This window comes from Vanessa cardui, chromosome 6 (genome assembly GCF_905220365.1).
Source record: "Vanessa cardui chromosome 6, ilVanCard2.1, whole genome shotgun sequence".
NCBI lineage: Eukaryota > Metazoa > Arthropoda > Insecta > Lepidoptera > Nymphalidae > Vanessa > Vanessa cardui.
Genome location: NC_061128.1, coordinates 217,065 through 234,754, shown reverse-complemented (window position 1 = coordinate 234,754; position 17,690 = coordinate 217,065). Strand labels below are relative to the sequence as shown.

Below are 17,690 nucleotides of genomic sequence, written 5' to 3'. Positions count from 1 at the left end.
TTGATATGTAGCACGAACGCTTGCAAGATATTTTGTAGGGGAATTGATTATATCGAATGTTGACAGTGCGGTTAGGGTCATTCACATCCTTGGACCCTCGTATCGAGGACGTCAACTAGGAATATTGTTAGTTAGTTAGTATAGTTAGATACTATTATTATGCTATCACATAATATGTTTATTTATTTTATACTTATATATCAACTTGAGCCGAGATGGCCCAGTGGTTAGAACGCGTGCACCTTAACCGATGATTTCGGGCAAGCACCATTATAAATATGTGCTTACTTTGTGTTTATAATTCATCTCGTGCTCGGCGTTGAAGGAAAACATCGTGAGGAAACCTTTATGTGTCAAACCTTCTCCTTAATGGGAGAGGAGGCCTTACTTTACTTTTTATATCAAATTACAACAAAAGAATATTTTGATTCAATATACAATCTGTAAGGCTTCTACATAGTGAAACTGAAAACTACCACCAGTTCGGGAAAGCACGGCTGCCATTTGTTGCTCTTTATCTATCATTATCATTACATAGTATAAAACAAAGTCGCTTACCGCTGTCTGTCCCTATGTATGCTTAGATCTTTAAATGTATGCAACTGATTTTGATGCGGATTTAATTAATATATAGAGTGAGTCCAGTGGAAAGTTTTTGAATAAATAGACAATGTATATTAAAAAACAATGATAATTTTAGAGGTTTCTGATGTGATGTCGTAAATAAACAAATTCTGTTGTATATTTAGTATCTGTATTGCACCCGTGCGTAGCCGGGGCGGGTCGCTAGTTGTTTATAATCCAAATGGCGTCCAAAAAATTAGGAGGTATTCATCATTGCAGCAATGTCAATTAATTCGCTACAAATGTGTTCACGAAGCGACGAAGCCGTAGAACACTCAGAGGACATTTGTTAGCTGCTCACCCAAACTCTAAAATAAAATAAATCACACAATAATATAACTAGTTATAAAATTATTAAACTCGTTTTTAGATGCACAAAATATTTAATTTAAAAACCAACGATAGTTGAGCTGTACAAACGCGGATAAAAATTAAATTATGAATAGTGAATGCGACGTAGCGTTTTAAAGGAATTCGCTTTTTGGAATCCTCGGCAAATATCCCTGAAAAGCTGAGTCGGGAAAAAGGAAAGCGAAACCTCGAAGCTTGTTTCTAAGTTTACATTTCAGGTATCGATATGAAACTGTACGGAGCGAACATGTCTGCTGAGGTTTGAAACATATGGGGGTTGTTGGGGGAGGAAGGTAAACAAATTATGAGAAAAGGGTAACGATAAATCGCCTCGGGCCGACAACTTTTTGTTAGAAATTTCGAGTTCTCTTTCCTCGCGAGATGGCGCCGCGAGCGTTGAATTATTTACTGATAACATTATCAAAACTAATTATAAAATCGTATCGGTTCTTGTACTTGGACGTGTAAGAGTATTACACAACCCTTATGTCATAACTACAATTTCTTTTTAGTTAATAGTTCAGACAAAAGTAACATTCAATTTTTAAATTCCAATAATGGTATTCCTTTTGTATCGTGGTATATGAAATGTTAAAGTTATGAATGAAGTAATTCAAAACGTATTGCATAAAATAGTAAGGCAACTCGGGTTAAAGTAAATTCACAATAAGTCAAAAACATGTAGCAGACGCGATGTTTATAATAAGTAAAGTTTCCGCATATTTCTCGTCGTAACGGACACATTTGAAACAAACAATACGACGTGGAACAAGTAGTTGGAGACCGTAAAAATAATCCTCCGGTGCTCATTGCAAACGAGCGAAGTTTTTCTATTTCCTTAGTTCTGAGGAGACACCTCCGCCCTCCGCCCTCGACTCGCCCTCCGTACTTCGCGACGATACGCACCTTGCATTTAAACAAACTTATTAACTCTTTGACAGTGAATAAATGTAAATGTTTTGGAAGGCACATAAATACCAAAGAATATAGCAGTGGTACCATGGAAGTGATAGGTCTATTGTTATGAAAACATATTTTACAGTCGGAAACTTTAAAAACGTTACGTAAAAAAATGTCGCACGAAACCCCGACTTTTACCTTCGTTCCAAGATTCAGTTCAATAAATTAATACGTTGGACTGTAACTAACTTCTGAGCGGAGTTAAACTTCAATAGCTAAACGGTTCAGTAGTTGCCAAGCGATGTGAGAGTCGCAAGTTCTTTCCTGTTCTATTGGGTCTTATTGTATCGACTCTTCAAGAGCAAATTTGAGTGACATATAAACTAAGAACATAAAATTCAAAAAAATAATTCTCAAAGATATTCTTTAGAAACTATTTTGATTTTCCATTCAATTTCCAAACCTATTCGACTGTATACCAATATTAAAACGCATCCGTATACCTACTCGATATAGGTGGATAAGGTAAAGTAAAAGTAAAGTAACAGCCTTTAAATTTTTCCCACTGTTGGGATAAGGCCTACTCTTCCATTAAGGAGAGGGTTAGGAACATAGTCCACCATGCACATGTGGCAGAATTTCGATGAAATTAGACACATACAGGTTTCCTCACGATGTTTTCCTTCACCACCGAGCACGAAATGAATAAACACAATTAAGCACATATATATACTGGTGCTTGCCTGGGCTTGAACCCGCAATCATCGGTTAAGATGCAGGTGTTCTAACCACTGGGCCATCTCAGCTATACGTGGATATATAATAATAATTTATAGAACTTAAGGTCACGAAAGCACAAAATCAAACTACCCGCATTGTTATGGTAATCGGTAATCCGAACAGATTACAGCGAGCCGTCCCGCGTTACCGCTGAACTAACATCCGTCTCCGAATTGTAATGGAGATTATGCCTTATTTGGCGCCATTTATAGCGCTTGTAATAATTAATCGAATTATATGAATGTTGTTTATGCATCTAGACGTTATAATTTGTAATAGCCCTACTAACATTTTCGACTCGTTTACTCAGAAAACGGACTGATATATTGTTTTTTAAACTTTATGACTAGTTTCAGTAGTTAAATCTTTTTAGAGACATAAATTATATAATGTTAAAGAAGTAATAGAAATTTTATGTAAAATAATTTAGTTGTATGTAACATATATACTAAATTGTAATTTTTACGAGGTTTTTTAATATGTTAGAATAATATATGTTGAGAATTAATGTCATCATCGTCATTATTATCCTTACATAGTATAAAACAAAGTCGCTTACCGCTGTCTGTCTCTAATCTGTATGCTTAAACCTTTAAAAATTCACAACAAATTTTGATGCGTTTTTTTTAATAGACAGATTGATTCAAGTGGAAGGTTTATATGTATAATACATACACATTGTAGTCAAAGTCAAATCAAGTCAAAAACCTTTATTCAAAAGTGTTTACACTTTGTTATTGACTGTCGAAAATCTACCACTGGTTCGGAATATAATACCTCAGACCTGAGAAGAAATGGTGAAAGAAACTCAGCGGGACCTTTAGTAGAGAAACGCAGATAATTTGAGTTTCAAAAGTGATGTCATAAGATGTAGCGGTTTATACTGTCTAATGACTGAAAAACTGTGAACGTTTTAAGATATATTTTATGTAGAATATTTAGTATCAGCATTGCACCAGCGTGAAGCCAGGGCGAGTCCGTACTAAAAGATATAAAGGTAAATCGAACTGAGATATAACTCAAGAAAATTAATATTATAAAAATCGGTTACGCTGTTTCCGATATATCGGTTAACATACATAAAACCAGCGTCAATTGAAGTTAAAATGATTCAATATTCTTAATGGTCCAGACAAAGACGTTAAACGAATAACACTTTATTTACTGAAGAGCCAGAAAGTCGTAACCCAATTTTCAGTATCTTTAATGCGTCCATCGATCCGTAGCTGCCAGGAGCTGTATCTGCTGAGATATGGACGGCTCCGTGGATACAGAGCCGGCTGCGGCTGCAGATCAAATAGTTGCCGGTTTTACTGCAACTGATCCCAGCGCCCGCCTCTCCCGGCGCGCCCGCCCCTCCCGGCTCCCCACGACCGGACGCGCCACTGGGCATCAGTTAATACTCAAAGAACAATGGAGACGAAACAATAAACTATTGACTGATTTCTTTGTTTAACTCGTAATAGCAACGCAGGAGCGCCGATTGTATCTTTAGCGGGATTATGCGGATAGTGTTATTACTCAACATTCTTAGTGTACAGAAAATATACATAAATATCAACGTAAATTATCACGACTAAGTACAACGGTTACTGCACATTATTTAAAATTATGACTTCATAAAGCCGGGGGTTAGTTGTGAAAATGGTGCGATGGCTTTAACTACTTGGCTTTATTTAATAATTATCTGTTACTTGTTAAAACAAACAACTTTATTTTATTCATTGATATCATTGTGATAAAATGTTTGCATTCCAGTAGTCCTGCCTCGTCTATCTGTCAGTCTAAACGTATCAAAATCAAAAACTAACCAACCGATTGTCATGTGATTTTTACGAATAGTTTTTTGAGAAAGGTGGATGAATTGCATTTGAAGGCATTAAGGATTTATGAAATATGATGATAATTATTGAAGATGTCGGAAAACTGTTTCACTGGCGTCAGGATGTAAATAGAGTTATATATATTACGATATAAATATTTATATGTCCTCTTCATCCCCCTATCAAGCCGAACGGGTAGCTGGCCTGTACTTAAACATTTCAGTAACAGTTTATTTACGTTTTTTTGTCAGAATTCTGTCTTGCCCCACATTGTCTGTTCAGTTAGAACTTCAAGTATTTATTTTACATAGACAAGCGAAGAAGTGGATCCCCTATTTACTTTCGCTACAGAAGATGAATACACTTTACACACCGTGTTGGATTCAACATATAATACTTTGGATCAAACAGTTGGACTCATTGTGCACTGGAAGACACCAATTAAACTGTTTGGAGGTAAAATAAATGAGGTGACTAAACTTTTAAGATGATTTAACAAATAACAGTGTACTATCACGTATTAGTCTATAATCACCGCTAAACTTGATACAAAACGCATTTTATACATATAAAAAATGTGCACAGGCTGAATAAGTAATCAAATGTACTTTACATTACTTAGTGAATATATAAATAAATAAATAAATGTGAATGTAACTGTGTCTGTCTGTCTATCTATCGGTCTTTCACGATCAAACCAATGATACAAGTTTGTTGAGATTTGTTGTGAAGCAAGCTTGAACTCCAAGGAAGGATATAGGCTCCTTTTTTACAATGCTCATGATAACCAACCTACTATAAGGCGAGCGACAATTAGTAGCATATATGTACATAATTATGTCATTAAAAATTTCTTGTATGATATATAAAATAATTTAATTACAAGCATACAGCAGGAAGCTTTATAAATAAATCGTGGGCCGTCACCGCTCGCTTGCGGTTCGACACGGGAGGCGCCGCGCGCTGACCGACGCGACACGGAAGATGTATTGCGATGGCTCCGACGCAAATAAAGTGCCGCCTATGCCTCCACTGTAGGATCACCAACGCCACTGTACGGAAACCGGAACTGAAATGCGGACGCCATCAATATTTTATGCACCTACTTCGACCTAACTGATCTTATCCATTGTACACAAAGATACAAAAAAACTGTCGTAAGTATCAATGGTTCCAATATAGTTTTTAGATTACTCTGACAATAACTTCCTGTATCACATTGCTGATTTTAATTTAAGAACGTTTGTGTTTACATACTCTAGTTGATTAGTTTGTTCAAAATAGCCACCGTTAAGTGAGATAAAGATAAAAGAAAGAAGGTTGTTACGTAGTATTTGTTAAAGATAAGATAATGACGAGGCAACGCAAATCTTTTCGTCTGTTTCTTCCTCAGCACGACTAAACCAGTAGACTGTACGTTCTGATAGATCTGACTGATTGACGTGGCTAGTTAAATTGTGGCATCAGAGTGAAATTATGGGATTTACTGGATAAATGATTTTTCCACGAACACGCAGGTCCCGTATAAACTATCCTACATACTATTCCTTAAAACCAGCACTTGTTCTGAGAAAACAGAACGCCTAGCCACCCTGTTAGTGCAACTGACAACCTGGACGCGAGAATAGTTTCATGCGCTTTAACTGATTTCGAATTTATTTGCCCAGCGACAGGCCTTGGCTTTGCACTTGTGAAATATCGACGAGTTCAGACGTACAACCGTAAATAACAAGTGACGATTAATTTACTTAAGACATATTTCAAAATTAATAATATTCATAGTGTAAGTAGGCTCATATAAGCTTACGAGCATTTAAATCATCATGTAACCGGTAAAAATGAATTGTATAGTGACTATAGACGACCCAGCAATAAGCGAACTAGTTTCTTTTTCTTAAATGACGTATTCATCTCAACTTATACGTACGTGAAGATAATGAACAGATACGAACTCCTATTTAGTTATCATTTGTCTGTATTGTGTAATAGATCTTATCTTTACATGTTCTTCTAAAACAAAATTTGAGTTTATTAATTGGTAAAGTTATATAATATACAATATTAAGATTTTGCAGATATTATTATACGAATATGATACGAATTTCATCGCCCAGGTTGTAATTACTTTTTTTATTTTAACATAATAATAATAAATGCGGTATAAAAAATCTATATACCCAGGCAAAGCCCGAGGTGCCAGGTCCAAACTCTGGGTTCAGTTTAAAAAGTTATTGAGTTTTTCTGTCGAGTAATTCCCAGTCCGGCGTGTCAGCCGCAGCACATGCTGACCCATCAGATTATGAGAACAGGGGAATACAGAGTACTTACATCTTTTTTTTTACTATTACATGCAAACTGCACTAAGTTGGAGAATAGTGACTTAAACCGAACCGAAGCTAAGATGAGACCAATGAGATTAATAGTGTTATATGATGACCCCATGACAGTAATGACACTGTCACACTCACACACATTATTGGATTATTATATAAGGTGGACCAGTATAAAGGCAAATCCCTGCTGGTATAAAATGTAATCCAAATATTACTACTCGTATATCTGAACGTAATATCTTATTTTAAAGTAATCTTATTAAATTAAGTGCATTTACGGAATCTGATAATACTTTTCACAGAAAGTATCATTCATAGTATAAACAGTTTAGAAGCTACACTGGAATAGGTAAACATTTGCAATAATTATGAATATTTCATACCCATTGTCCAGTAGTCGCAGACAATAGTGTATTTAATTCTTGTAAGTTTCATATACCAGACAGTTTATTAACGTTATCTTTTTTGAAGTAGATTAAGATCACAATTTCGGAGACAGACAGTCTCTCTAATATAACATAAAATGAAAATACAGCTGAAAGTCATCCCGTTCCCATCACTCCGGTGTAATCCCGCGGATGATATGTTTTTTATCATGTCTTAGAAATCAGATATGAGGGCAATCTAGCGAAGTGCTCGGGCGAACCGACTGCTTAATATGTGTAAGATACGGGCGACGGTGGAACAATAAATTGGCGTTTTTTATACACTAGCTACAAATGTACGGCTAATGTAAATATTTAATAGATAAATAACTTTTTTGTATGATTTTTGCAATAAAGACTGGTCACTTTTTTTTTAATTATATTAGCGTTTACAATTCTAGTTTCAATTTCAGCATTCATGTGAACAGACATGATTGAGTAGATCGGAAAATGTTATAAGAACACGTTACAGCATGGTAGTGGAAAAAGCACCATACTTTCTCTGTAAAGGGTATCCTTGTCCAGCCGTGGGCACTTACAGGCTATTACTTAAAAAATATTTAGAAGTGGCATGAGCTTGGTATATTATTTCTGCGAGATATGATTTATTAATTGAAATTTTACAAATGGCCACATTTTAGGGCTTATGCTTTTGACCAACGTAGGGAGAATAACAACGGCCGGCGGCCCTGATATGATTAAATAAGTCTAACATACTTTTTATCAGTAGGTATACAATTAAAACTATATTAACAATATAAATTAACAAATCGGTATCTTAAATGGATGGACGATGGACGTCAACGTTAAGAAATAGAAACCACTTCTAATACTGACAGTACGTCGCCTACTACGGGATCTAAAATGTGTCTATTCCTTGTACTAAATTAATATCATTCAAACTGTTATTTATTTCATCACCAAAGTCTTTTACAGTTATTACAAAATTGTCTACAAAATACAATAGAAGTATATCTTGCTGTTTTATTTTCTTAATCTAATTCTATTAATATAATTCACAGACATACATTGAACTGCATTGAACCCTTGCTATAATTCAACCACGATGCTTGTCAATAGTTAAAGATTATTTATAGAAGCGTTCGTGTTGCAGTGCGTGGCGTGTTTATTCAGCACTTGCTCCGATTACTATCAGCTGTAGTGTTTGATGCAACAGAGGACCCAATTAACACCTTGTGTGTACTGATTTAGATAATCTGTGGTCTGATAGTGCCGTGTACGGCTTGAGTCAATACATCGACGGCTTAATAAAATACATACCTCGATATACGATAGCACGGATAGGTCTAATATTATAAATTTTAATAATATACAACTATTATATGATATAGTTACTTTACTATACCTAATTAGTAATAACTAGTCAGTGTTAGAGAAAACAAAAAATAAAAGTCACCTTTACGTATACACGGCTGCCTTGTTTTAACTCGAATAAGAAGGTACTTCATATTTATGTACTTAATTTTGTAGTAGATCATTTACATCATGTTTAGCGGTGAAGATATACATCGTAAGGAAGTATGCATATTGTGGTGGATTCACATCTACCACATAGACTCCCAATCTTCTTCTGAAGAAAGGAGGAGGCATTTTCACGCTACCATGATACGAACAGCCTGTACAATATAAGTATATACTTTTAAACTCGCTGCTCAAACGAGACAATAATGTTTATGGAATCATACTAAGGAATAGTCGTGAATTTACATGTCACTAGCCTCAAAGTATTACAAATTCTTTAATAGACTACTTTATTCGGCTAGTATACAAAATTAGAAGTATTATTCTTTGGAGTTGTATAAAATAAAAAAAAATATTCGCAAATGAACTCCGTTCACAAAAAGCGACGAAGGGTGTGGAGTATTATAAATAGCACAGTGTAAAATCCATTTGTTTTTCCCCGCAGTATTGTTACTTTTTCGAATTTAAGAAAAAACAGGAACAGATAAAAATAAAGTATCGAAATCCGGTCACAATCTACAATGCTATCTAGGAGCATTCAAAAACAATTTATAAGGTCGAATTGAGAACCCTCACCTCACCTTCTAAGGCGTTTAAAGATCAAAAATCAATCCTGATCAAAGTTTACTTTTCTCTATATATTCGTATGTCGGGCCTCATCTTTAACTATTTTACATTAAAAGAGCACGTACGATATTATTGTTGTTTTTTTAAACAACGATACAAAAATACACTCACATTCAAATGTTATATGAAAAGTCAACTCATATCATTCTTGGAAGTGAAATAAATATTTCTGCAACTGAATAAGAAGAATTTGAACGACAAAAATTTTAAACTTTATTTTTGATTTTTATTTGAATAATATATATTACTAGCGGTCGCCCGCGGCTTCGCCCGCGTAGATAACGGTTCATAATCAGTCTTCTAATATCCCTACTGCTGAGGCACGGTCACATTTGAAGAATTACTGCAACCGGCGCTTGGATCTATTGTGATAAACCTCAAATTCGTGATCACAACACCTTAGCCAAACCAACATCAGCCACGAATCTGATGAGGTTCTTAGGGTCGGAGGCCATTATGCCCTCTAAGGACCGGAGTTAGAACATTTTATAGTTCTATCTTTTATAGTTTAGGCATCATACGCAAAAAATCAACTTTTTTGGTAGATTTTTTCCTTTTTTTTCCGAAAAACCCAAAATATCTTACGGAACCCAATTTTTTTCAAAATAAAATTTAGCCTATGTTATGCGGGATTAATTTAGCTTTCGAATGGTGAAAGAATTTTTAAAATCGGTCCAGTAGTTTTTGAGCCTATTCATTACAACCAAACAAACAAAGTTTTCCTCTTTATAATATTAGTGTAGATGTATGTACATCTAAATTAATTTAATTTTAATTAACATTATTTCATCATATATAAATCCTTCTTTTACAATATTTGAAAAGAAAAAGTAATGTGTAAAATCGAATGTTCTGTGATCTTCTTTTGTTTTTGATAAATGACAACGTAACAATGTATAATTATATTACAAGAATATCAAGAATAAACTAAATAGTTTTTAAAGCAATTTTTTGTTTAATTGAGTTTATTTGAGTTTATTTGGTTTATTTGAATTCCGATTCCAGTATCTAAGTAATAGATACTGGATTAATAACTAAAAATATAACAATTTCTATTTCTACCTATAGTTACAAAGAGAAATCAATGTACATCAATGTATAGTCTAATCTATTAACAGTTATTATATACTTGAGTCTGTGGAAGTTACATTAAACTTCGCACGAATACTAAACTGTAACGTCAGTTCTAGTATATGCACAATGCGCTCCGTAAACATCGCATATGTATGCATAGCGAGACCTCAAGGGATCGAACTAAACAAACAAGATATCCTCTGAGCAAACCGAGGTAGTTGTAGCTAAGCTGCGGCGTGAAGTCTCGCATAACGCTAACTAGATCTAATCTATACCTACCTCCGACACATGTAGGTACTCGTGTACGCTACCTCCACTGCTATTGCAAGCTCATTTGCGGGATTATGATTTACTACAACCGTTCAGAATTCCTTCTTGCTGTATAGTTTATTATAATTAATTAATTTTTTTTACCTCTAGCATGTTTATTTGTTTTTTTTTTTGTTGCTATATTTAGTATCATTGATAAGAACTCAATTCACGGCAAGGTATTTTTTGTGACTTGGCAAAAATAGTCTTTGTGCCCAAATGTATATAAATTTTCATAGCTATAAATTGAACGGTATAGGTTAAGTACTCAATAAAGCAGACCCCTAATTTGCCCCAAATATAATCAGTGTGTAAGACAGCTAACCAAAACAAAAAAATATAGATGTACTACCGCCAAAAACTAATATTTAGTTTAAGTTAATTTTAATATGATCAGATTTATAGATAGAGTAGGATATCGGTTCAAGACACAGTAGTTCCCAAGATAAGATTCACTTGGGCGATATACGGAATATTACTGATGGTGTCATTTACTATAAGGCGACCAATGTATCAGATTGGTAGAGTTTAAAATGATTCAATAGTTCCAAATAATAATTTATCTAATTCCAAAAAAATTGTTTCATATATTAAAAAGTATTAACCTAAGTACACCTTTTTAGCACCAGACTGGAGGACTGGTCTTCTCAATCCGGCCCCGTCGTAAGCATTGTGTTCGTGTAAGATGTTCCTGCATTCCGGCCGCATCGGATTAATGTTCAGACACGCGTTACCATACAAAATAGAGTTAAATAAAAAAGTTAATTAAAACGAAATACAGGACAGGCTTTAGTAAAAAGTTAATATCGTATTAGAAGCACTCACCGGTGCCGGCCTAATTAGATCTTGTTCTCCGCCTTCCGTTTATTAATTAAACTAATTACCGCGGGTCCGAGGCTGTAATGCACTCTTTTGTGTACGCTACAAGTCCAATGAGAATCATTTTTATCGTCGTTTCCTTTTCTTTGAAAATTAAATTTTATTACATGATCTTAATGTCGTTTCAAGGATCCCTAATTAAACTCAAAACCTTCAGCTTCGCATCTATCTGACTGTCGCAAATGTATACACTTCTTAATTCATTTTTATTTAAATAATTAGTTTTTCATTACTTTTGTATATATATCGAAGAAAACCACCACAATCCTTCTCAGCATCACTATAAGTGGTTACAAGTCTTCCAGACGTCATCAAGATGGATTGCGAGCAGAAAAAAAAGTAGGTATGTACCTATAAACTGATTCGTACCTAATAATTGAATAGTTTTATGAAGAAAGTTTCACTATATTGAATCACTTCACAATTATTATTTTATAGTTACTGATATAAAACATCAATCAAACAGTAACAATCGACCTAACTGCACTCAACGCCATTATTATTTATTACCTAATCACTTTCCCAATCATCAACCTCAATCCAGCTACCCGCCATTTTTATTTCGTATTACAATTACTTATAGTACGACACAAATGTAGCAACGGAAAATGCAATGGAATGAATATATAACCGATCACTGCCGATTTACACAACCAATAGAAATAGCTTCCTAGCGCGCCACTCGACGCTATTCGTCGCTAGGTTCTCGCGTCATAGAAAGCAAGTGCATGTAAAGCGACGTGTCAAATTGACGAATATATTAGGTCATATGATATAACAAGTCATTACGTTTGTGCAAAGATCATATTCGCATGAGAAATAAATATTGATAATTTGGGATAGCGTACTCAATTCGGATTTGATCGGTTTTACGAATTTTGCCGATGCGACATCTAAGTTGTGTCGTACTATACCTATAGTCGTATTTTTAATTAGACGAAGTCAACTGACGTTTACTGTGTTGTCACTTTTTATTGAAAAATAAATAGTGTTGTGACAAAGTGAATGATTGAAAAACTCTTAAATAAATAAAATTGCTTGGATTGTTTAGTAGTTAGTTTGTGTTCAAATCTGCCGATATTGTTTTCAATACATAATATAATTGAAACTATAAATGTATAAAATATAAAAATGCATGGTAGGAAATGAAAGTAATAAACAACGCTGAATACATAATTTGTATTTATTCATCATCAGATGAGAAATCATCACTATCACTTTCGGTGACATTAATGATAAATCTATCTGAAACATTGTCGATCATGTTGTCGAGACCATACATTTTATCCTCTTCTTTAATTATATGAGCAATGCAGCTACTCCATTTTTCAGCCGTGGTATGTTGAAGTCCTTCTTCAAAAAGTTTCTTTACTTCTGCCATTTTGAAAGTTTTATTATTTTTTGCAACGTATCCTTTAGCCTGCGCCCATACCAATTCAATGGGATTGAGCTCACAGTGGTATGGGGACAGACGTAAAACAATTATCCCATGCTGCATTGCCATCTCGTCCATAACATACTTGTCGGAATGTTCTCGTTTGTGCTGCCGTACAATGTCTATAAGATTTGCTTTAACCATTGTTGCTTCAAATGAAACACTTTTGCTTGTTAGCCATTCTTGTATTCTAGCTTTAGTCCAAGACATTGTAGGCAGCGATTCTAGTTTGTATGTACACAAACACAACGTAACGAAAAACTTAACAAAAACAATAACTAAGCAGCATGAGCGCAGAACAATTGAAATGATTAACTATTTACACTCATTCTACATTCATCTGATTGAACGACAACTCAACGCACCACTATTACTTTAAATATGACAACATTATATTAGAAAGTGACATTAGTTACTGTCAGCTGGCTTCATCTAATAAAAAATACGACTATATAGTCTGTTCGCGTTAAGAATTCAGTGAGTTGTCATTGTTTGACCAATCAAATATTTTTAAAAGAAAGGTAAAGGTCTATGTATATTTGTGTTAAAATTCCAACAAATTATATTTGTTTTAAAGACTAAGTGTAATGAATTTAAAAAGTACACATTAACGTAAAAAATCGAAATTAAGTGATTAATATTTTAATCACTATTACTTACACTATTACTGTTGTCGTTAGTGTTTATAATAAAATAATTTTCTGCAGCGAGTTCCATAACATTATCTAAATCCCACATGGCAATTTCTTCTTGTAAGACGTGGTTGCACCATTTCTCGCACTTTTATTTTTACAAAGTGGTGTGGTATTCATTTTTTTTTTAATATCAGTTAATAATAATAAAAGTTTAATTTAAATTTTAAAAATATCAGTTAATAATAATTAATTAAATCCACAACCATCACGTTCGAACTTATGTCTCTACCTGTTCAATGTGAACTTGACTTTGTAATTGGTCAAAGGGGCCGGTAAACAATGGCAACTCACTGCATCTTTAACGCGAACAGACTATAGTGCGTTTCAACGAATAGTTCCTATGGCATTATATTGGCACCCTTGTCTGTCAACATCACTGACACGAGAAAGTGCTTTCGCAGATTTTATTTAATTTTATTTGATTTTTGACTGAAATCATGCCCAAAACTTTGAAGAGTGGTGAAAGAAGAATCGTGTTGAAGGCGAAGGAATTTTGTGAACGAGAAAAACGTAATGAAGCCCCATTAATTCCTTTAAGATGTGTTCAGGCTCGTGTCGCCGCCATTACAGGTCAGTTAAATAGGGCTACCAGTAGCAGGTGATAATTACCCCACTTATTTTGCCTTTTTTATAACTTAGTTCCTTTTGATAAGATTCAACTGAACCAAGCATGAGTAAAGTCCATTCGATTAGATAGTGCAATTTATGTGCAAAGAGAATTTTAATGAAAATTATAGGTAAAAATATGAAAAATTCGATATAGTACACTATCATCGGATACTATTTAAGCAAATGGACTTACTGCGGCTACTTTTACTTATGAGCGAGACAATGGATAAATCAACAAAAAAATTGTTTTAGGTGTATGCGAAAAAACTGTTACCAAAATCACTAAAGAAGGAGAGGTAGCAGCCAGAACCTCGACTAAGGTTTCAACACCACGTAAAAGTGGTCCCCGGCCTAAAAGAATCGACCTGGATGACTTCGAGCGGTGCGCTATAAGACACAAAATTCATGAATTTTATTCTGTAAAAAAGGAATTGCCTACTTTAACAAAATTATTACATGAAATGAAAAGTGAGATAGATTTCAAAGGAAGTCGTACCACTTTGTGGAGAATAATGAAAGAGATGGGGTTTTATTTCAAAAAATGTAGATCGAAACGAAATGTCTTAATGGAGAGACCTGATATTGTTGCCTGGCGTTATCGATTCTTGGAAGTAATGCGCCAGAATCGTATCGGGAACCAATGCCCAGTAGTTTATTTGGACGAGACATATATACACGCAACATACTGCGCTGGAAAATGTTGGCAAAGCGAAAAAGAACAAGGTGCTTTGTCGTCAGACTCCAAAGGGCCACGATGGATTATCGTCCACGCGGGTGGTGCTATGGGTTTCATACCTAATGCTCAACTCATTTTCAGATCCCAATCACAAGCGGCCGATTATCATGATGACATGAACCAAACAAACTTTAATAAGTGGCTTAGTGAAAAATTGATACCAAATCTGCCTCCACAGTCAATTGTGGTGATGGATAATGCCTCTTATCATACAGTACAGGTCAATAAAGCTCCAACCATGTCAAGCACAAAGACTGAAATGCAAAACTGGATTACGAGTAATGATCTCTCATACTTGCCAACGATGATAAAAGCCCAGTTATTTGAAATTATAAAAGAACACCGACAGCCGCCTGTTTATGAGGCTGATAGGATGTTGGAAGAGCATGGGCATAAAGTAGTAAGGCTTCCACCTTACCATTGCGATTTAAATCCCATAGAACTCATATGGAGTGTCTTAAAAAGACGAATAGCTGAAAAAAACGTGGGACAAGAGGCCAATAAGATCGTCCAAATCACCGAGGAAGCCTTTGCAACGATCACTGAAGCAGATTGGAGAAAATAATGTGAGCATGTGAATAAAATTGAAGAAAAATATTTCGCCGATGGTCCTGTAATTGATAATGAGACAGACAGATTTATAATTGAAGTGGGAGGCGAAAGCGATACTTCTGACAATGAGGACGATGATATAGACGATGAAGATAACGATCTTCCGGGTATTAGTCCGCTGAATGAACACAATTACCACATATCAAATGTACGACTTTTGTGTGATCATAATTACCAGAAAAAGATTTAAATAAAATATTTTTTAAATTTTAAATATTTTTTTATTTTTTAAATAAAATATTTTTTATAAAGTATAGTGAATAACCAACAAGAAATATTTTTTTGCGACACTAACCTACGTCGTATTGGTTAACGAAATAAGTATGTTTTTGTTGAATTTTGATATTTTTTAAACATCGATAATAAAATACTGAATAAAGGATACTTGATTTGCCCTTGCTTTGAGGTAAATTATTGTAATTAATTTGGCAACTCTGGAAAACATTGCTGTCAACATGACGCCATAGGAACTATTCGTTGAAACGCACTCTATAAGTCTTAATTCACGTCATAGACATAGACTATATTAACACTACATATTTCCCGCCAAAATGTTAAGATGACGCTTCGACTCCGCTCGAGGACTATTCGAATCTGATTGGTCGTGACATAAGATGCAATATTATAATAGTAATTTTTAATGTGTTCGTAAAATTTAACACAGTAATAAACGTATCGATACCAAAACATTCATAAACGTATAAATTTGTATGATTTTTTCCCACAAAACAATTAATATATATTCTGTACACACAACATTACAACATTGACAACAACACAATTGAAAGTTATTTGAAATCTCAGAGCTGGAAACTTTATTCCAGTTGTTTTACCAAAGTTAGAATGTTTACGATGGCATCACGTTATATTTACAACAAATATCAATGTTATGTGTTAAGTAAACATTGTATTAACGAGTGAAATAGACCCCAAAGAAAGGTTCAATACTACACTCTCTCACCTGCCGTTGTGTTCCCCGCTGAAGCAGCTAATCGTAATTAAATATAATGCAGTACAACTAAACCATTACACAATACCTCTGGACCTAGATGACGCTTACACCTAGCAGGTTTCTCTTACCAGTTTCCTATAGCAACTTTTTTAAGAGCAAAACATGTGCGATGTTCCGAACTTACCTTATTGTTAAAATTATGTTAAATAAGTGAAAAGTTGTGTATGAGTAAATCGTAGTGTTTGATTTTATAATTAGCGGTAGTAGTAGAAGTAAAAAAGTTTGTTTGTTAAAGGTATTTGTGATATAGTATTATTTGCTGACGATACTTCACTGATTTTTAAGGTTGACAGGAAAAAAAACTGACTATGACGATGTGAACGGTGCCTTATCACAGATACAAGATTGGTTTAATGTAAATAATTTGGTTTGAATACTCAAAAAACAAAATGTGTAGTTTTTACCCTACCCAATGTTAGAAAACAAAATTATAATATATCTTTAAGCGGTGGCCCGCTTGATGTAGCCGATACTACCGTGTTCTTGGGAATAGAATTGGATTCCAGACTTCAGTGGAGTCCCCATTTGTCGTCCCTAACAGGGAGACTCAGCTCCGCAGCATACGCAGTTAGAAAAGTTAGACAACTAACTGATATTGATACCGCTCGTTTAGTTTATTTTGGTTCTTTTCACAGTATTATGTCATATGGCATATTACTTTGGGGTAACGCTGCAGACATTGAATCTGTCTTTATTTTACAAAAGAGAGCAATTCGGTTTATTTATAATCTTGGAGGTAGAGACTCTCTTCGGGATGTTTTTAACAGAGTAGGAATACTCACTGTTGCGTCGCAATATATTTACAACAATATCATGTATATTCACAGTAACATTGATCACTTTGATAAAATCAGTGATAATCATTGTATATGCACTAGAAGTAAGGATAAGCTTATAACGCCAAGTTTCCGACTCCGCAAAGTCAATAAATGTTTCTTGGGGCATGGTATCCATTTCTATAATAAAATTCCACAGACATTTTTA

At 34.5% G+C, this 17,690-nt stretch overlaps 2 protein-coding genes across 2 annotated transcripts; one reads left to right on the top strand and one right to left on the bottom strand.

The window, feature by feature from the left end:
* Window positions 1-12,790: 12,790 nt before the first annotated feature.
* On the bottom strand, window positions 12,791-13,252 carry LOC124530416. The gene has a single exon (XM_047104583.1). It carries the CDS (start codon window positions 13,250-13,252, stop codon window positions 12,791-12,793), a length of 462 nt encoding a protein of 153 aa, XP_046960539.1.
* Window positions 13,253-14,117: 865 nt separating this feature from the next.
* On the top strand, window positions 14,118-16,172 carry LOC124530527. The gene is made up of 2 exons (XM_047104716.1): window positions 14,118-14,307; window positions 14,599-16,172. The coding sequence occupies exons 1-2, from the start codon at window positions 14,175-14,177 to the stop codon at window positions 15,645-15,647; spliced, it is 1,182 nt and encodes a 393-aa protein (XP_046960672.1). The 5' UTR covers window positions 14,118-14,174; the 3' UTR covers window positions 15,648-16,172.
* The last annotated feature ends 1,518 nt before the right edge of the window (window positions 16,173-17,690 follow it).

Coding starts and splice junctions, on each gene's coding strand:
- LOC124530416 (XM_047104583.1), bottom strand. CDS start 13,252: ATGTCTTGGACTAAAGCTAGAATACAAGAATGGCTAACAAGCAAAAGT.
- LOC124530527 (XM_047104716.1), top strand. CDS start 14,175: ATGCCCAAAACTTTGAAGAGTGGTGAAAGAAGAATCGTGTTGAAGGCG. Junction 14,308..14,598: donor TCGTGTCGCCGCCATTACAG/GTCAGTTAAATA, acceptor AAATTGTTTTAG/GTGTATGCGAAAAAACTGTT.